The 19,698-nt window shown below is 40.6% G+C and overlaps 1 protein-coding gene across 4 annotated transcripts in view; it reads left to right on the forward strand.

Moving 5' to 3' along the window:
- Positions 1-19,698, forward strand: part of LOC149069295 (liprin-beta-1-like) — a 65,410-nt gene that overhangs the window by 9,459 nt on the left and 36,253 nt on the right. For 2 of the 4 annotated variants that reach the window (XM_089249451.1, XM_089249452.1), the window contains exon 1: positions 3,369-4,712. The exons of the other annotated variants lie outside the window; for them this stretch is intronic. In XM_089249451.1, the coding sequence (XP_089105577.1) occupies positions 3,495-4,712 (1,218 nt within the window). In that variant the 5' untranslated portion in view covers positions 3,369-3,494. Of the gene's footprint in view, positions 1-3,368; positions 4,713-19,698 lie in introns of those variants that run through there. 4 annotated transcript variants of the gene reach the window in all.

The raw sequence follows: 19,698 nt of genomic DNA on the forward strand, positions 1-19,698 counted from the left end.
CCCTTCTATACGGGAAGTGTACATTTCGGTTCAATTTTCTTCCATTTAAATTTTCAGATTGTTCAATTTTCTTTCCACCCTCCCCCTTGTCATTAAAAGTCAGCAAATCCGAAACCCCTTTCCCCCCCTCGATGCTGACGTAATACTTGAATGACCGCTGACGGCATACAACCCAAGATAATGAACCTACTTATACTTTACCTTAACTACTGCCATTGGCGTGAACTGGTACATAGAAGGATATTGTTGGACATTTCTATCTACAACGTCATTACTGCATGAATAAAGTCTATAATAGAGAATTATCATTTCAAAAATCTATTTTTTTTCTCCCCGTGTGTTTTTTCCTACTCGCCATGCTCTAACTGAATAAATTGCTTGTGGGTGTCGGAGAACGAGTCCCCATTTATTAAATGAAGATGACATCATGGCTCTACCCTCTGAAATCCGGTCTTTGTCTTTTTACAGCTAAAGTGATCGTTCTTGAGAGACTTATCATATGAGTAAGATGAAGGACGTTTACCTACCTAGTAGGCCCTACTTATTAACATGTGGGATGGTTTATGCCTGGTTTATTTATTTTATTTTTTACTCTTATCGGTATCGATTTATATTCTATTGTTCGACTCGGAAACATAGAAGTGAGCTTGGATTGATTGATAGCAGTTTGTTTTCTTATATCAGTCTGTCAAAGGTCATGCCATGAAGAGGCATTTCGTGCCACGAATAGGCAATGTTAATGCCCTATGGCCTACGCTACACAAATTTTCATGCAGCCCAACATAACAGCCAGTAATCGATAAATCTTTCTGGAAGGTATTTGTGCATATACAAGAGGTATAGTGGGAATGTACAGTACTGTGAATCAAAGAACAGTACAGTAGAACCTCGATTATCCGGGCTAATGTAAGGGAAGGTGATCACGGATAACCGAAAACACTGTTATCCTTTTCCTGTCAGCTATTCTGCACAGTTATAAAATGTACTACAAGAATGACATGAACAAGGAATAACGCTGGACCGGCCGATGGGTCACGTGACCGCATCCGAAGTTACACTATTCTTGTACCTTATCTTTCAGTCGCAAAAAAAAAAAAAAAAACCAATACATTTCGACTAACTTCCCAGCATTTCCTGTAATTGGCGGTAAATCTTTCAATGTTATCGCCCCAGTACAATGTCCGGTTCTCATGTGTACACATGGAGGGGGGGAGGGGCTGCCGTTTCAACACGTGGACATGGGAGTTTGGCTCTGAGAATAGGGGAAGGGAGGTTCTGTAAAAGAATGAACAAATCTATTTTTATGAAATGGAAACAACACGGATAAAGAACAGCTGAAAATGAAATTAAGATTTTCGTTGCACGGTTAATCCACACACGGATAATCGAGGTTGTACTGTACTTCAAATTTCATGCGATCTAGTGGTCACTTTTTTAACCCATCTACAAACAAATTTTTTTTGGGAAAAAATTTGGATAATGGGTTTAGTTCTTTTGGGAAAATCTCTAGAATTTTGGAATCTTTGTTTATAGATTGGAAGACTAGGACGAATTAACTCGCTTTTGTCAGAAAACGATCAATTAGTAATTGCATGACTACATGGAATCCCCCCGTGTTTTATTTCCCATAACGAATTTCTCACCACGCGGCTTGTTCAACTTCATATTTATCTTATGAATTATTTTATACAACATACCGATAACCAAATACGATACAATGCTTGTGTGCAGTAACTACGACTACTCAACCGTATATTATCCTCGTAAACATTTCTCTTAAGAACAAGTTCTTAAGAATTTCTGACGAATTAGTACATACCGGAATGCGTGTGTGTGGCACTAACGTATTTATGTTGTAAGAGTTATGCGTGTTTTCGATCCCCCCATTAAAAAGTCTCACCGCAGAGAGCAACAGGCCTACAAACAGTACAAGTATTCTGACATTACACTTCACTCACGACATATAGATGACAGCACTGACAAATCAAACACAACACTAGATACGAAATCATACTGTTAGGTACACACTTACACTTCCGCCACAACCCACTAGGTTATAAATTGCCCATGGCGATAGAACCGAGTTGTGCTCGGTTTGAAAGAAAGTAAGTCTTCAAAATCAGAATATGTGCAATAACTACTTTTGGAGTATTGCAAGAGAAACGACGAAATATTCTACGAGGTTCCCAGTGACCTGGAGAGTGAAGAAAATGAAAAATGTCCAGGGAAAATGTGAAACACTTAACCAAAGTCAGAGAAATATGGAAATATTTTATGAAGTCGGAAAAATTCTCGTGATGTGGAAAAAAATAAACGTGAAAACGTTTTAGGAGGTTAAAGATTGTGAATTACCAGGAGTGTTGGTCAGGATAAAATCAAGCACATTTTGCTGGTATTGCTTGATAATGATTGTGACAGTAGGTAAAAAGTAGGAATAGATTTTTTTTTTTACATATGGATTCAAGTGAATCTAATTAAATAGTCCTGTAACGCTTGCCATGTTACTGTTGCTCCGACCAAGAGCATAGACATGTTATCTTCATGTTTATGAAGATAATGTTTCCCATTAAGAAAAAAATACATCGCTACTTAGCAATTTAATCCCTCGGATGGCAAGGCCTCACATACCATTTACCTAATGGTCAGTAACGGCCCCTCCCTCCCCGTCAGTTAACTTAATTCAGTGAATTGCCGTCCATTTACATTTTTTTTACATTATGCATAGTCCATATACATTTATCAACGCTTATAATTTCACATTTAAAATGATTCATTTCTCAAACGATAAAATTAATCTCTGTGGGCAAACCGAGAAGTCTCTCAAATCTCACAATCCCTTTGACGTGACGTTTGCTGCTGTTTCTCGGTATCTCTCAATATTGCTTTCCACAGATATTTATACATAAAAAAAACCTACCATTTTTATTGTTGTGGGGTAGAAGAACTTGGTAGCTAGCACCAATTCGAGTAAATTACACCGCCGCTGACCTTCCATTGACACCCACGTGCGTCATTCAAGTGGCTAATGGATAATTCTCACCCCAACATCCAAAGCCTCCAAACCCTTAATTCATCCGTTATCTGTGACTGACTGCGCTCGCTCCGTCGGCTGCCTTTTTACCGACCAGCCTCCCCTGTCTGTTCCGTTATAGCCAGACTTTAATTCACTTCCAAGTGCTTCCTCTTTTTTTTCCTCATTCACTCTCTCGTTGCACTTGTGTTTTCTCCGCCGGTTAATACGGATTCCTTCTAAGGAGTCTTCAATAATTCGTTATTCATGCCTTCCTCTCGACGACGACCCCCTTCAGAATGAAGGGTCAAAACAAAGCCTTTCCAGTCGTGACTACAGAATAATGGACAGCTTGCTGCGACAAAGTCTTCCTTTGTTTCTTGAATGAGAGGGGAAAAAAAAGAAATGTTCTTCAGATCGAAGTACGAGCCTAATGTTACGGCCTAACCTGGATCGTTTTTCTTGAGCCCCCGCTTTGTTTTGAATGAGTGACTTTCTCGGGGCCCTCGAAATGAGCTTCCAGAAGTGGGTGGTAGGCAGTGACGCTGATCTGAGCGGCCTGCCACCACTTCCACCCCCACGTGACCCCAGCGGGATCAACAACATCGTTCATTCGCACATGTCACAAGGGGAGGAGCTGGCGTTGGCGGCAGCAGCAGCATCCCAGAGCTACGGGATACGGAGCTGCAGAGGAAAAAGCCCGAATCGCATCGCCAGCAGCGAAAACCTTGATGCAGCAGTGGGTAAATGTTACCGCGGGAACGATTCCATTGAGGACAGCGAAGACGACGGCTGCAGCACGTCTTCCTCGGCGTCGCTGTTACTCGACGCTCGCTCAAGGAAGCGCAAGCAGCAGCAGCCGCCCCAACGAGAAACAACGATGGATGATATTCCAGGTGCTCAGCATGGCCCTATTATTAGGGCCAGCCCACTTCGAGCAGTCGTAACTCCGACGACCATCGACCGAAATAGATGTTCGACCTACGACAACGTTGACGATAATAATTTCACCGGGCAAGTGGCCTCTTGCGTCGGTAAACCGCCCGCCGTATCCTGCCCTTCTTCCAGGAACAACCGGTCTATCATCACCCGGAATAGCCCCGTACAAGTGGATAGCCACTTATCTCTAACTGTTCCAGCAGCAGGAACTCACCAGTCATATCATCGTCACCACAGATCCTCCCCCGTTCAGAGGCAGCATTACCAGCAGCAGTACTTCGGTGATGTCGGGTACTCATCGACGTCCGCCGTTCACCGTCAGAGCCCATCATCATCACTGTCGAGGGCTAGTGCTCCATCGCCGAGTTGCAGTAGTGTAGCGAGCACGAGGCACGCAGATTACAGCGGGAGGAGCACGCCGACGACCGCCAGGTGCCGCCCGATGTGCGACGACGATCACCACCAACACAAAGGTACGTGGAGGGATTCGGAACAGAACCACGGCGATAATTTCTACCAGGATTACGATTCGACCGATTCCGATGCTGCTAGACGCAGGACGCCCTCGGGGTGTAAAGGACCGCGTTCTCACAGGGGTAGCGTGCCTCCTGGTCGCGAGTGCCACTCTGGAACGTGGCATCAGGGAACCACTTCCTGCTATGCTTGCATGCCCAGCGCTACGACCAGGTGTCACCACTGGCATGGTACGATTCCACCTTCACCGACAGTTCCTGGTTGTTGCAGTGGATACTCCATGCATAATGTGAGTACCACGAGTTTTTATTTCACACATAATCGCAAAATACTTTGCTTAACCCCTTTAAGTGCCACAATAACCAAACTCCCTTTCAAAAATATCATATATTTTTTTGATGAATTAAGCTTTATTCCCTTTAGACAGCTGCAAAATGGCAAGAAATTTTGCATGTTCGAACCCGTTGACGCACGCATAGTGGTGGTCGACTGAAGTTTTTTAACTTCGTCGTGAATGCCAGCTCCGGTCTCCCATTTAGAAAAGTCTCTCCACAGAGAGCATCCAGACCTACAACACTGTGCTGACATGACATGAAAATTCAAGCATTTACAATCTACTTCAAAATATGGAGCACAGATGGCAGCACCAGGAAGAACACGAAACAAGCACAACTCTAACAACATAAATAGGGCCGTATACATACTCACACAACACGTTCCCACATGTACCAAATCGTTAGAAATTCCGCAGAGGAATGTGTATGAGGTGCGTGTTCGGTTAAGTAGTAGCAGCATCAGCAGTTTTAAATAGCTGAACTATAACTCTCTAGGTTACTGTTTCCCAAAGTGGGCGATGGAAGGTACCAAGGAAGGCGAGAATAGTTACGGACATATTATGGGATCGGCCAGGATGAGAAAGGGCGATGAGAAAAAAATTCTGAGCGTAGAGAGTGATGAACAGAAATTTTGGAGAAACTATGGGGTCATTCAAGTATTACGGCAGCATCGGGGGTGGGGGGTGGTTTCGGATTTGCTGACTTTTGATGACGGGGGGAGGGGCGTTTGAAGGTTGCTTACGTCATCAACCACCCCTTTTTGAAGATATGAAATATTCTATGCAGCTGACGGGGGAAGGGTGGGTCAAAAATGGCTGAAAACCTGCTTACGTAATACTTGAATGGCCCCTATATTCTAGATCCGAGTTCCCTAAAAAAAAATTTCACCCCCCCCCCCCCCCCCCAGAAATTATTTCTCATCGCTTCCCAACACAAGCAAATTCATAGGCTACTATGTTGCATCCTTGGCTTCTATCGGTTCCCTGGACCATTACATCGTCTCCCACTTTGGGAAACGCTGCTCTAGGATAGGATAGCAAGGAATTTTTTTCAATCCGCGTCCGATTTTCAACTTTGTAGGTATACTCTATGATCTTATATTTTTGATTGATATTAAAATATTCAGGGTCGGGGTCAAAACTAGGATTTTTTTTTTTTGGGCCCTGGGTAAACATTGTGCCGCTCCCACACCTTTAAAATTTTGTAACGGTGTTGTTCGTTTCCACCTAGAACTGCCGCCCCCAAAATTTTGCCGCCCGTGGCATTTGCCTATCCCTGCCCCACCTCTAGTTACAGCCCTGTACAGGGTGTCCTGTAAGTGCTAGCACGGCCTTTATCTCATCAACCGTCCGTCGTAGAGGTATGATTTGAATTTAAAAAATGATCAACGGGCGTTCAAAAATCACCCTGTACCAGTTTTGAGAGTGAAAATGCAGTGTGTAACTATGTGAAAGAACAGTGTTGGATGCGGAAAAACCGTTTTACCCGTATTTAACGCTGTTCTTTCCCAAATTTCCTCCGTTTTTCGAATTCGAATATCTGTGAATATTGCATTTCGAAACCATGGATTTTTTTTTGTTGGCATCACCAGGGACAGGGCAACAACTTTCTATTGGAAGTTAGAGCACAGCTGAAGCGTATAAAAATTTAGATTTTTTTTACTTTGATACACACTGCATTATCACTCTCAAGACTGGTACATGGTAATTTTTGAACTCCTGGTGAGCATTTTTTAAATTTGAATCTTACGTGTACGACGAACGGTTGAAGAGATAAAGGCCGTGCTAGCATTTACAGGATACCCCGTTATAGTGAGGGAAGTTCCCACGGTCGACTTTCGTAGAGGGCACAACAATTTCTTCCCGAGAAATTTTGAGTTAATACCCTTCGAAAAAGCATTCAAATTAGCAGAAATCGGTTTAGGGTCCATTCAAGTATTACGTAAGCAGATTTTCAGCCATTTTTGAACACCTCCCCCCTTGTCAGCAAAACACTGACCCTCTCCCCCCCCCCCCCCCCGCCAGCAAAATTTCGTCAGCAGCTTAGAATATTTCATATCTTCAAAAAGGGGTGGTTGATGACGTATGCAACCTTCAAACCCCCCCCCCCTTGTCATCAAAAGTCAGCAAATCCGAAACCCCCCCTCGATGCTGACGTAATACTTTAATGACCCCTTATATAGCACGTAAAGGGTATTTGACGAATTTTTTCAGAAGTTCCTGTATACAGTCAAACCTCTATTTAACGAATCCGATGAAACTAATTTTTGTTCAGTAAATCGAGGAAAATCACATGGATTATACCGGGGATGAGTTAATACAAATACACGTTCACAGTTGAATTCGTTGAATCGGGGTTCAACTATACATATTTGGATTGACTCGACCCCGATATAACGTTTTCCTGGATTTAACGAATAAAAATGTTTATTTTATTTATTAAACAGGGGGGTTCGACTGTAAATGAAATTAGATACAAAAATGAGAGAACTTTTGACGAAAGTTATTTCTGTAATTTAAAGATCATCTAGTCCAGGGGGTCTTTCAGACACGGCGGGCCAACAACTCATGTAATTTAGTGACATCTTAACAGAAGGGGGGGTCAATAGGGCTCAGGGTTAAACAGGGACAAAAATAATTGAAGGCTTTTCTTTATTCTGAAATTATTTCTTTTTGTCTCTTAATTTTTGATTAGTTCCGAGATGAATTTTTTTACTAATTCTGGAAAGGTTTTGGATTTAAGTGAATCTGAAATCACTGAGTGATTCTTTAATTATTAAAGTAATTCTGAAATTATTTTCCTTCTCATATCTTGGAGAGAATCACTTCTTCCAATAATTATGCAATTATTCTTCTATTGACTGAAATAATTTCTATCAGAAATTACGAAATTATTTCTTCTCTGATTTATGAGTTTTTTTCACTTATTCTGATGTTATTAGTTTCAAAAATCCAAGTTAAAATCCAGTTATTTCTTTCATTAATTCTGAGTTTCCATCAATTTGTTTCGGCATGATTTCTTTCACTTATTCTAGAATTATTTCTTTCATCAATTCGCGGAAATTATTTCTCTGATGAATTCCGAAATTATTTCTCTGATGAATTCCGAAATTATTTCTCTGATCAATTCCGAAATTATTTCTTTCATCTATTCCGAAATTATTTCTCTGATCAATTCCGAAATTATTTCTTTCATCTATTCCGAAATTATTTCTCTGATCAATTCCGAAATTATTTCTTTCATCTATTCCGAAATTATTTCTTCGTTCAATTCTAGAAATAATTGTTCTTTAATGTTTCCAACTATATTGTATGAGAAAATGATTGGCGGGCTACGGCACAAAATCTCCGAGGGCCAAAGGCGAGGCCAAAGCCCCGCGAGTCACGCGTTGAAGACCCCTGATGTAGTCTCTCTGTATGCCCTGCATTCCATATTTTTCTCTACCCAGTAATTTAGATTAGTTTCCTGCTCTCGGGGATAATTCTTCCTTTTTTACTCTCTTTATATTTCCTTCCTCAGAGTAAAAAGAGCCGTTTCCGGCCTTTCAACAAGAGGAGTGGGTATTTTATAGAAGAGGGAGAAGAGTTTTTGGAAGAGCCATGACCTGCCTTTTTTAACGCACCGTGACATGCCCTAACGACAGCCAAAAAAAAGGAGAAAGCTATAACTTTTCTTTCTCTCTCTCTCCTTTGCTTAGAATTACGTTTACGTTCAAAAAGTTTTTAGTCACCAAAATTTCATTAGAACCTGAGCCGGTCTGTTGCCATTCATATCTTCTAAATCAGCGGTTCTTACTGTGGGTGCGAGATGGGAGAAAAAAAATTGTAAAGTTTTGACTGATTTTCAAAAAAAATGGAAGATAAGATTGAGTTGAATTTTTCGATTCTTTGAAAAATATGAATCGTACTGACATTTTGACCTCTCGTTTTTGTAGCTTTTGTGTATAGAAGTGTGTCTTATGAAGTTCCCATTGTAAACGTTTCGTTTTCACACAAAATATTTTGCGGTTTGTTTACATTCGTACTTCGTGTCATTAGCATGCGGCTTAGATTTGATACTGTCGTAAGCATGGCTCATAAAAGGTGTCAAAAAATTTATTCAAGTGCTAAAAAAACTTACATAATGTTGTGTTCAGGTTGGAATCAATAAATGATAATCATTAATATCAATAATCAATCATTGAAGGTTTTTCTTTCAAATTTCGGAAACTGTTTAAAAACATTTAGTGTAGTTTTTGAATTGATTGAAAAAAAATTAAAATATAATTTAACTATTAACTATAGGCCGAAAAAGGAACTGAAAATATTTTAAAGACTTTTATATAAAAACTAATTAATGTAAGTAATTACAGAAAACTAAATTTTACAATCAGAAAACGAATTATCCAAGGGGATGCGGAAAGTTAAATCATATTGCTCTGCCGGTGCGGGATAGAAAAAAGGTTAAGAACCATTTATTCTGATTGAATCTCGAAAAAAATTGCTCATTCGGTCAAACCATATTTGGAAGCAAACAGACTATTGATCTTTCGAGATGCATTCTCAGTACCTTTTTATTATACTCAACTGCGGCATAACTGAGTCTGGAAATCTGGTTTATGGTATCTATTTTTTTATTTAATTGAATAAAAGCTTGATCGGAACCAGGGAGGGCGATTTCCCGGGCTGGGAATCTTGAGAGGGTGGCAGATTTTTTAGGGAGAAATAATAAAATACCTGGAAAAAAACTACTTTTACAGTGCAAAAAAACGCTAAAATCGGTTTTTTTTTGCTCTTCCCGGACAAAAATGACCCCGACCTTGGTTCCTCATTACGGTTCCTGATGGAGAATCAAGTTAGTTAGCCGGATGAAGCGGAAGGACCATTCTGATTTTTTCCCCCTCCAAAATATTCAATATTCTGGATTGATTGTCGGGACTTCGAGTTCAAGAATTGGGACGCTTTTCAGCACCTCATCAAGAAAACCCGGTGTGTGTCAGTTAAATATTACTGTTTGTTGCTTTTACTGTAATATCGTTGTTATGCAGCCTGCTTTACAGAAAAATGAGGCTGTGATCTTCATTCCGATCTTGCGGCCGTGTTGATGAGACAGCCCTCTCGATTCGAAACAACAAGTGGGCAGTTTGAAATTTTGAGGGAAAAAAACAGTTAAATATTGTGTTAAAAAATAATTTCATTCTATTAGCTCCTTAATTATGCCTTAATTAAAACAATTAATAAAAATTATAAATTATTATGCCTTAATTATTTATTTAGGAAAAACCGAGACAGGTTTCCCGAAAGCAGTGCATTTATTAATCAAAAAAATCTGGGAGACGCCTGGTTATCCTAGACTCGTCGTGTCTTACTCTTATGATGGATGCAGTTTCAGGCAATCATGGGGGGCGGACACATCTCGAACAAATCTTCAGATAAAGAAACGACTAACCTCTTCTCTAATTATACAAAGTGATATTGCCTGGAAACCAAGCGAAGATGTAACTGTGAAGGAAAATTATTCATATTCCTCTGTGGTCAATCGAACCACCAACCTTTCACATCACAAAAAGTGCTCTACCGTTAAGCTGCAGCAGCGGTTCTCAACCGGTACTCCGCGGGGCCCTTGGGGCTCCGTGGCAGCTCGAGAAAAATACGAAAATCACAGTAAATTCGGAAAAAAAATTTGAGTATTTTTGAATAATAAATCGGTAACTTTTTGATGAATGAATAAAAAATAAGCCTACGGGGCTCCTCCATAGAAATTATACACCGGAAAGGGCTCCACACGAGTCAAAAAAGGTTGAGAATCGCTGAGTTACAGAGACAGACATTTTCTTCCCTTAGCACAAATTTTTTGCGTTGAACGAGACTGCGCTTTAGACGGCCTTTTTCTTTCCTAGTTACATCTTCACTTGGTGACCAAGCAATTGTACTTTGTAAATCTTCAGATAGGTTCGCATTCGCGTTTTGTAGTTGGAAAACTGTCTCCCATTTGAAAGTCTCTCCGCATCCACTAAGCAGATCTTCAACTCGATACTTACATAACACAAGAAAATTCGAGCATTTACCATCTTCGTTTTAAAATATGAATGACGGATGGCAGCACCAAGCACAACACTTACATCATAAATGCATTAGGATTACACACTCAGAATACACGTCCCTGCATGTACCGATTCGTTAGAAATTCCGCAGAGGAATGTGTACGAGTTGCATGTCCGGTTATAGTAGTATCTATAGACATAAAATATCAGAATCTCTTCTCTCAGCGTCGATCTTTAGTGGTGTTAAGGGTCGACTAGACCAAGGATCACACTTTCAAGGAAATTTTCCATCATTTTAATTCCGCATACCAGTTGAAAACTTCTATAAGTGATTATTCTTGACTTTTGCGGACTGAAGGCTAACTTTCGTGGCATTCCTTAGACGTTGAATGTATTTTTAAGTCATAGTCGTTGCATGAATGTCACGCCTAGCAAGCAAGCTTCACGTTGAAAGGTCAACGAGCGTGATCCTCGAATTTACTACCTTGGGCTATAGCTCGTTTAAGTCCGTGTTTTGGTTGCTCACATGCTTTGACGCCCTCTAGGTCACTATTTTGATCACTGCCATGCCTATACTATTTTATTATCTCAGTGAATTTATGCACCTTCTGGGTCGCTCCCATGTGGCTCTCTGCACACTTTCTAGGACCCTCTTTTGGTTGCCCACTGACCTGATCGCTCTCGCTCTTTAGGCGCAAACACATCTATAGTTATGTGCCGTCCTTCTCCCTTCTACTTTAATTTTCTTCACCTGGTTCGTCAAATATACCACTCCTTCGGAATTTCCGCCCCGGGCTATATCCCGCTCAGCCTCCCTGTAAATACTTCTTTTCATGATCTCTATGTTTTTAACCACAGAAAAACGTAAGCCTCGTCATCCGATACAAAGGCATATCTTATTCGAGTTTTGTTGCTTGTTTGTAAAACGGACGCCGTTCTTATAGTGATTAGACATCCCGCAACTATTAACGCTGGTTGTAATTACTTTCTTTCCCGCCACTGGAAGTAATTATTTATAGGATGCACAAGCTGTGTAAAGCGAACAAGACTTTCTCGCAATCGCGATCGGAAAACAGCGAAGCGTCAGCCGCTGTCAGGATACAACAGCGTTTCTGGACCACGAAGCAAGCCTTCATCAAAAAGCTAGGGAAAGACGACGACGAGAACCTCATTTCTAGCGATTCCGCCCTGGACGAAAAACTGAGTTTCAACGAAGCCGTCGTCGATTCCATCGTCAAATTACTCAGGGTCTTGGAATCCTACCACGGGGCCCACACCGAGCTCTCGGGGAAGGAAGACGCTCTGGGAATGTTCTTGAAGACTAGCGCTGTCAGGGATAGGGACTCCGTCGGCGAACTCCTGTTCACCGTCGGGAGGTATTTTTCACTCATCGCTAAGAAACGATCATCTCTCGAGAATATTCTGATCAGGCTCTACGAGGAGCTCGAGACTTTCCTGAACCAGGCTGTCGGCGACATCTCGAAGACCATCGGAGACATGGAGAAGGCGCGGACCACTTACAGGGGTTCGCTCCTCTGGATGAAAGACTGCTCAAAGAGTCTCAATCCGGATCACGCTGCGCAGTACAAGAACTTCAAGAAGATACAGGCCCAGGTCAGGAAGAACAAAATGGTATTTGATAGCGAGAAACTTAAAACCATGCAGAAAGTGGACCTCTTGGCGTTTTCCAGGCTGAATATCTTCTCCAAGAACCTGTTCACTTACACGAAAAGACTGTCTGATTCATTCCGCGTGTTGAGCGATTCTTCGAGGACTCTCGTGAATGCTTCTATGGCCGGAAACATGGTGATTCCCTATCACGATGACGCAACACCTGCTAAACGTGGAACTTCGGTGTCTGTGGAGATTGGACGCGCATCTTCCAAGGAACACAGTACTTGTCTCGCCGAAGACCGCAGCGATTCGGAGTTCCCACGTGACACTTGCGACCTGATAAAGCTCGACGAGGTCGACGACTCGCAGAAGGATCAGGTCTCTGACCAATCCTCTTCGTTGTTGGACGACCTGACGGGAGGTGCGGATCTGTTGTTCATGGAATCCCCGGCGTCGTCCCAGCAGGAGAATGCATTGCCCTGTTGCAACATGGATTTGTTCGCGAATGGCGTGAGAAACTTGAACGTCGACTGTTCTGGGATGTCCCTGAAACCTATGTACCTTCCGTCCGTCCTCCTCGAGAAGAATAGCGGTGACGTCCCAGATGGTGGGGATTGCTCGACGTCGGATGCCTCTGCTGCCGCTGACCAGAGCCGACTTTCTTCCCTTTTCAACTTCATTGCCGAGTTTGACCCGTTGCAGAGCTCGCATCCGAACATGAGCTCGGGTGATAAACGAGCTTGTAATTTTCAGGCATGTTGAATGGAAAACGAGTAATTTATTTCCCCCTTCATTGAGACGTTGACAATGGCTGGAAAGCTGCCAACGTATAGGAGTTTGGTTATTTCGAAACTATTCTTTTTTTCATTCATGAAGTTGGGCTTTTTTTCTCCGATAGGTGGTCCATAAAAGCACGTTTATAATTTTTTTCTTCTTCCGGTTTCCACGAAAATCTGTTCTTGTCTCGCAATAAAAGTTTATTTATGCAATATTTGTTTTCATAAAATGTCATCACACACGGCATTTCATGTGTCAGGGCTGTCACATACTTAAGCCTATTGGTAGGTAGTATTAGCCTGTAAGCCAGTGTTTTCCAAACTTGGTTTCCCTTCGCTGGCTGTTGGGATGAACCAAAAGGCAGTAGATGTCATTCGTACAATCTAATTATGGTAGGGATTTTCGTCTCTTAGACGTTACGGGGAAAAAATTGAAAAATCTCTCCACTGAAAGCAACAGGCCTACAGTAATACAAATATTCAATCATTACACTTCACTTCTGGAAATACAGATGGCAGCACTGAAAAATCGGACATAACACTGTACACGCAGTCACACTTCCGGCAAAACACTGGTAAATTGCCCAAGGCAATAGACCGGAGTTTTGCCCGGTTTGAAAGACATTGCGAGGCCATAGAGAATAAAGAGCCGCCCCCCCCCCGAATTGCTAGGGGCTTCCTCCCTTTTTGCCCTGGAATGAAACTTGTTTTTTGAACCATGAATTTACTAGATTTTTTTTTTTTTAATACGTTATCTGCTCGAACTCAATAGCATTGAATCCAATTTTTAATTTCATCCTCTAACAGATGCTTAATTAAATCGTATCCATGGATAATTCGGGGATGACTGATGTGGGACTGTCTTAAGATTTGGAGGTCTTAATAGCATCATGGGGTTCCCGGCGAAGAGATCTTCTACGGTACCTCTCCCATTAGGCCCACCCCTCCATGTTGCATTAAGGCGGCTTTGAGCTGATGATAAACATGTGTTTGAACACAAAAATTTACAGATACAATATTTAACCGATATATCTGCATTGACGAGATATCTCGCCTAATCTGATTCTTTATATTTCGGCAATTCCGAGATATCTGGCTTCCTTCCTTAAATCCTTATTTCGGCAATGACGAGCCCAGATACTGTTTTTTTGGTTGTTTTCTATTCCCCCCCCCCCCGATATATCAGATCAACTGCCATTGGGCGGAGTCCGCTTTTCAGTTATATGACAGTAGTTTTTTTTCTCTTCGGGATAGTAAAGGAATATGCGTATGGTATGAATAATAGAAAAATAGTGCGTATTTCTGTTTCTTGTTTTATTGTTCTTGGAGTTGGGGGGGGGGGACACTATAATAACACACCGGCATAAAATCGGGGAAAAAAAAGTTGTGGCATTTTGTAGAGGGTTTAGTGATTTTTCCACTGTGGTAGTTATTATGCGGATCAGTGAAATTTTAAAAATCGCTTAAAGGGTCAAGTAAACTTGTGATTTTTTTTTTTCCATTCAGTTTTTCAGTGACCAAAAAAATAAGTTTTATTCACCTTTTGTTCATGATAGGTTATGCAGAGCCGTCCTTTGGGGTGTGCGGTCGCACCGGGCCCCGCGTTTAGAGAGGCCCTGCATTTACGGGAATAAAGTCTTTCATAAATTCTGGAATTCTGTATTTTAATCTAGAGATATGTCTTTCTAGAACTGATGAAAATTCAGAATTCTTTCTTTCGTTTATTCTGTATTTTCGTGGGTGCAAAATTATTTCTTGCATTTATTGTGAATTTTTATTATTTTAATTTGCTGAAGTTTCGATTCCCCGCTCCAAAAGAATACATAAAATCTGAACAGAGAGGGGCGCCGAAATCATTATGACGCCTCTGGCCCCGCGTCTGGTAAGGGCGGCCCTGGGGTTATGTGGGTTCGGTGAATATACACTGAAAGAAGCGTGCGTTGTGGATCAGCCTCCAGCTCAGTAGTTTTAGCAAATTTGTTTTTCTTTTCCTCTTGGGTGTGAGGAGGATTCGCCAGAGACTGAAAGAATTTAAGTGGAGAAAAGAGGGAGACACACACAGATCCCTCGGGAGTCTTTATCCTTGAAATACAGCAGTTCCATGATCCCTATATACGTCGTATACAGTATATCTCCTGCTTTTTCAACACCAATTTTTTGTAAGGACAGAAAAAAGTTTCTCTTCTCTATACTCAGTCACTGATAGTTTTTGTCAAGAGTCTGAATACGGAATCGATTTAATAGGTTGTCCCGAAAGTTCAGAATTTTTTGCAGAGCGTATGTCTCAGCTGTTGGTGTCGTATTGAAATCTTTTATGGTAGCCGAAGAAAGAATGGTAGCCATTCGGAATATATATTTACTGCAGAGCTAAACAAATCCCACGTGCCAGGTCACCATGGCGACTAAAAAATTTGTATTGTTGCCTAAAATTTTCTTCGTGTAGTAACTTAAGTAGTTGTCAGTAGTGGTAGTAACTTAAGTAGTTGTAGTCTGACAGCAGCACAAAATGTTTGAAACTTATAGCAAGCATCATATCTGCCAACATGAAAGAGGGTCACTATGCCCTAAAAAACCAAAAGAAGCATCATTTTGGACCTTGTGAAAATTTTTCTGGCGCCTAGATTTTTGTACGATTTGTCCAGCCCTGATTTACTGGGTGTTCATACCTAGTACTGACCGCTTCATCCTTTTCCGATTCATCCTCTGGTCAAAACTCTGTCGGTTCATTCCTAGTTGATAAAATAAATAAAGTCCCGGGCGCGTAATTACAATCCCTACTTTCTTGGTAACACAGGAAGTATTAGCACGCCGGTGACTGGTTATTGCGAGCAAAAAAGCTAGCAAGACGTCACGAGAGGCGGAGTTTTGGGCGAAACTGAATTTCAAAGTTCATTAAAGAAAAATGAAAGCATTGAATCATTTACTGATTCAATAAAATGGCTGGGCCAATTCAACTGGGTCCATCTTCGCGAGCCGTTATTATTGTCTTCTCGATGCACGTGAAACCGCATTGGATTAAATCAGAAACAAAAATGGAAACATATTTTAGTAAATGACAGCAAAGATCGAAGGATGGGGGAAAAAAATTTGGATGGGTTTCAGACCGAATAGAACACAACCTATGGTATGTGAGTCTCGTAATATAACCATTACTCCAACGGTGGATGTCGGATTCAAGCACAATTAAATGTATCCATTGTTAAACATCGCCAGCAAAAATTTCACTATGAGTGACGTAAAATGGTTCATCACTCATTTCAGCCAATCACGAGGCGCAAAATTTCTACAATGTAGCTAGAAATGTAGGGATTGTTTATAAGCAGCCCGGACGTCCTAAAATTAATTCCACAATTGATTGTGTAGAATCGCATTCATTAGCTATAATCCCATTTCCTGTAATCTTTTTCCTCTTTAGATTCAAAGAAATACTGGGTATCCCATAAATTCGAAAGTAAAATTCATAAAAATGGAAGGAATCGTATATATTCAAGAATATTTGATCATATTTATTGAGAATATTTATAAATATATTTTTTTAATATTTGAAAGTTATTCTCTCACGAAGGGGTTTTTTTTAACCGGGCGGGCGGGGTGTCTACAGAAAAAAATAGTTCAAAACTTTCTCGATAGAGGGCACTAAACGAAAGCGAACCACAAGAAAATTTTCAGATCAGTCTCCTATATATATAAAAAACGGGGCGTACGATTTTTGATATGGGTTGTTTAATATTGGTGAAGTTGTTTCACCTCGGCCACGATTCACCGACTTAAGCTTTAAGAACGTTTAGGACACAGAAAAGATTGAGGAAATGCTCAGGTGCAATTACTCCTGACGGACTGTTTTCCCTGACCCTCTATCGACAAAAATGTGAACAATTTTTTTTTCAGTCCCGAAAAAATACCTCCTCTTTCGTGTAAATACTTTTTTCAAACCGCATCCAAATTTCCCGATTCCTTCAATTTCTATGAATTTTTAATGAAACTATTTACGAATTTATGGGACATCCTGTATATGTTACGTTAGTTGATCACGTCTATTCTACTTAATTTATTTAACCCTTCGAATGAATACATTGGGAAAACTTGTAAATAGTTGCGTCGAAAACCATGCATGACTGAAATGAAGCAATGAATATGTTGCAATGCAGAGAGGGGGTGTGTGTGTCTACATGTTTCTCTTCCATCCACAATGACTGAAGAGAAAAATGTTTCACCCAGGAAAGCGTCGCGGTTATTTTTCTTTTCGATTCTCGTATCCTTGTCGAAATCGAGACATTTCGGTTTTTTTTTCAGAGAGTTAACGAGTGTTTCCAAGAGCATCTTTCATGCTTTGGCAGTATTCCAGATGCTACATCCTTAATTTACTGTGAGCTCTTATTAAGAACCTAATTTTGAGGGCTCTCTCTCTTGTAGATTTTTTTCTTAAGAAGCTGAGAAATCTCTACACACACAACTGGCATTTTTTTCTCTTTCTTTCTCACTTCAGTTTTTCATATGCCAGTGACGTGACGAAATGCACGTGTTATCCCGGAAATGCAACAATTATCATGATTATTTATCAAGTAATGAATGGTCTTGGTAAGTCCACTCATTGCAAATTTAAGTCGATTCAAGTACTGTATTATTCTATTACAAAGACTTGCGGCCGGTTTCAAGTAATACATATTTTAACCACTTCATTACAGCAGCATTTTTTTTTCAAGTGTATTTTCATTTCACTGAATGAAACGTAGATGCATATACTGTATTTCGTTTTTTCAATTCCTCTAGAATTCATAACGCTACTTCATTTAATGCATCCACATTTTCGAATTACTGCACCTAAAAAGTTAATTCTATACAGGCTGTCCCACATATTTTTTTATATGTGGCTATATCCGCTGTGCAAACAGCGGATATTTCTGTGCAACCGTTGACTGGATACATAATTTCAGCTGAAAAATTAATTTTCTACCTAGACCCTGTGTACTAAAACTTTTAGTGAAATGTAAATGCAACTCTGAGAAGTCATGTGCAAAAAAAAAAACATTTTTAAATGCAATATTAACGAAGATATTCGACTTCGAAGTTTTCAGTATTTATCGTCAATTATTGAGGGTGTTGCTGATAAGGCTCCAGCCCTGGGGCCCGGTATGATTTTCATAATTTTTTGTTTTTTCACGCTATAAATTCATCATAAACGGGCCCGTGAAAGATCCCAGCCTAGGGGCCCTGCTTCCGGATGTGGGGGCCATGGGTGTGGTTTACAAATTTTTCGAATCGTAAATTAAATTGAAAGGTGTAAAACATTTGTATTAGTAGAAATGCCAAAAAATGTAGTTGCTATTTATTGTGGGTGAAAAAAAAGTCCCTAAAAATGGCAAATTTTGAACTAATGATAAGTTGCCAAAACATAGTGATGTAATACATTTATTTTATCGATAAATATTGCATTTTGAAATATTAAATTTTTTGTAAATGACTTTTCAGAGCGGGATAAAAATTTCTATAACTGGAAGTTTTAGCACACGTGGACTGTATAAAAAGTTTTCTTTATTTCTTATGTATACGATCTGCACCACCTAGAGATATGACGTCTTGTGATGTCAGTAGGTAGTCCATTTTCCCTCAGAATATTCTGTTAAAAAAAAATTCCCTGCTCGTGCCAGTATCATCGTTGTGAGGAAAAGAAATGAACGGGCTCAGAATTGGCGATTTCTATGCCCCACATCCAATCACTATGCGGTATTTGTGAGCCAATTAAGAAGATTCTACGCCAAAATAAGAAGAAACGAAATGGGATGCTGTGTTTCAGAATGGGGCAAACTTGATAGGTAGTCCGAATGACGTTTATGGCAAACAGTGCAGAGGCCTTCTATCTCTAGGTGGTGCTGATACGACCCATCAAACAAAAAATTCGAGATTTTGAGTAACCAAACGTCATTTAAAAACTTTTTGCAATTGAAAGTATGTGTTTCTAAAGTGGTTGTATGCGTTTTGTGCAATAGCAAATTGGAGTTATTACGAAACGTAACTACAAGTACGTCCAAGCATTAACATTAAAAATTGTTTTACCTTTCTGTTTTTTCCCCCTCGTGCCATGTAGGACAGTGATTCTCAACCTGGGGCCATATGGGGCCCCCCTTGCGGTCCTCAATGTTTTAAGGGGGCCACGGGAGAAAATCAGAAGTAAAGCTTTAAAAATGAAACATGGTTGAAAAATATTACTACCTTCAGAATCCATCAGATCCGTCCCAGGGGCATCTTGACCCTTGGGTCTGTGTGGGCATGACCAGTGTCTTCATGTCTATAATGGAGGGGGGGGGGACTGCACTACATGGGATTTGATACTAGGATTTTCATACGCAAGCTGTTATTTCCAGCTAAGTATGGAGGGCCGCCAGAGCAGCGGTTGATGTGTTGGGAGGATCGAGTTATCATGCAGGTTCGTTGGATTGTCCCGTATTTTACGCAGACCATTTTAAGTGACCCCATATAAGTGAAGGATCGCTTCTACTATTTTCATTGCCTTGGATTCTCCGCACTCCT

This window comes from Pholcus phalangioides, unplaced genomic scaffold (genome assembly GCF_987345545.1).
Source record: "Pholcus phalangioides strain wild (caught in Gottingen) unplaced genomic scaffold, Ppha-v1.0 ptg000022l_1, whole genome shotgun sequence".
Classification (NCBI taxonomy): domain Eukaryota; kingdom Metazoa; phylum Arthropoda; class Arachnida; order Araneae; family Pholcidae; genus Pholcus; species Pholcus phalangioides.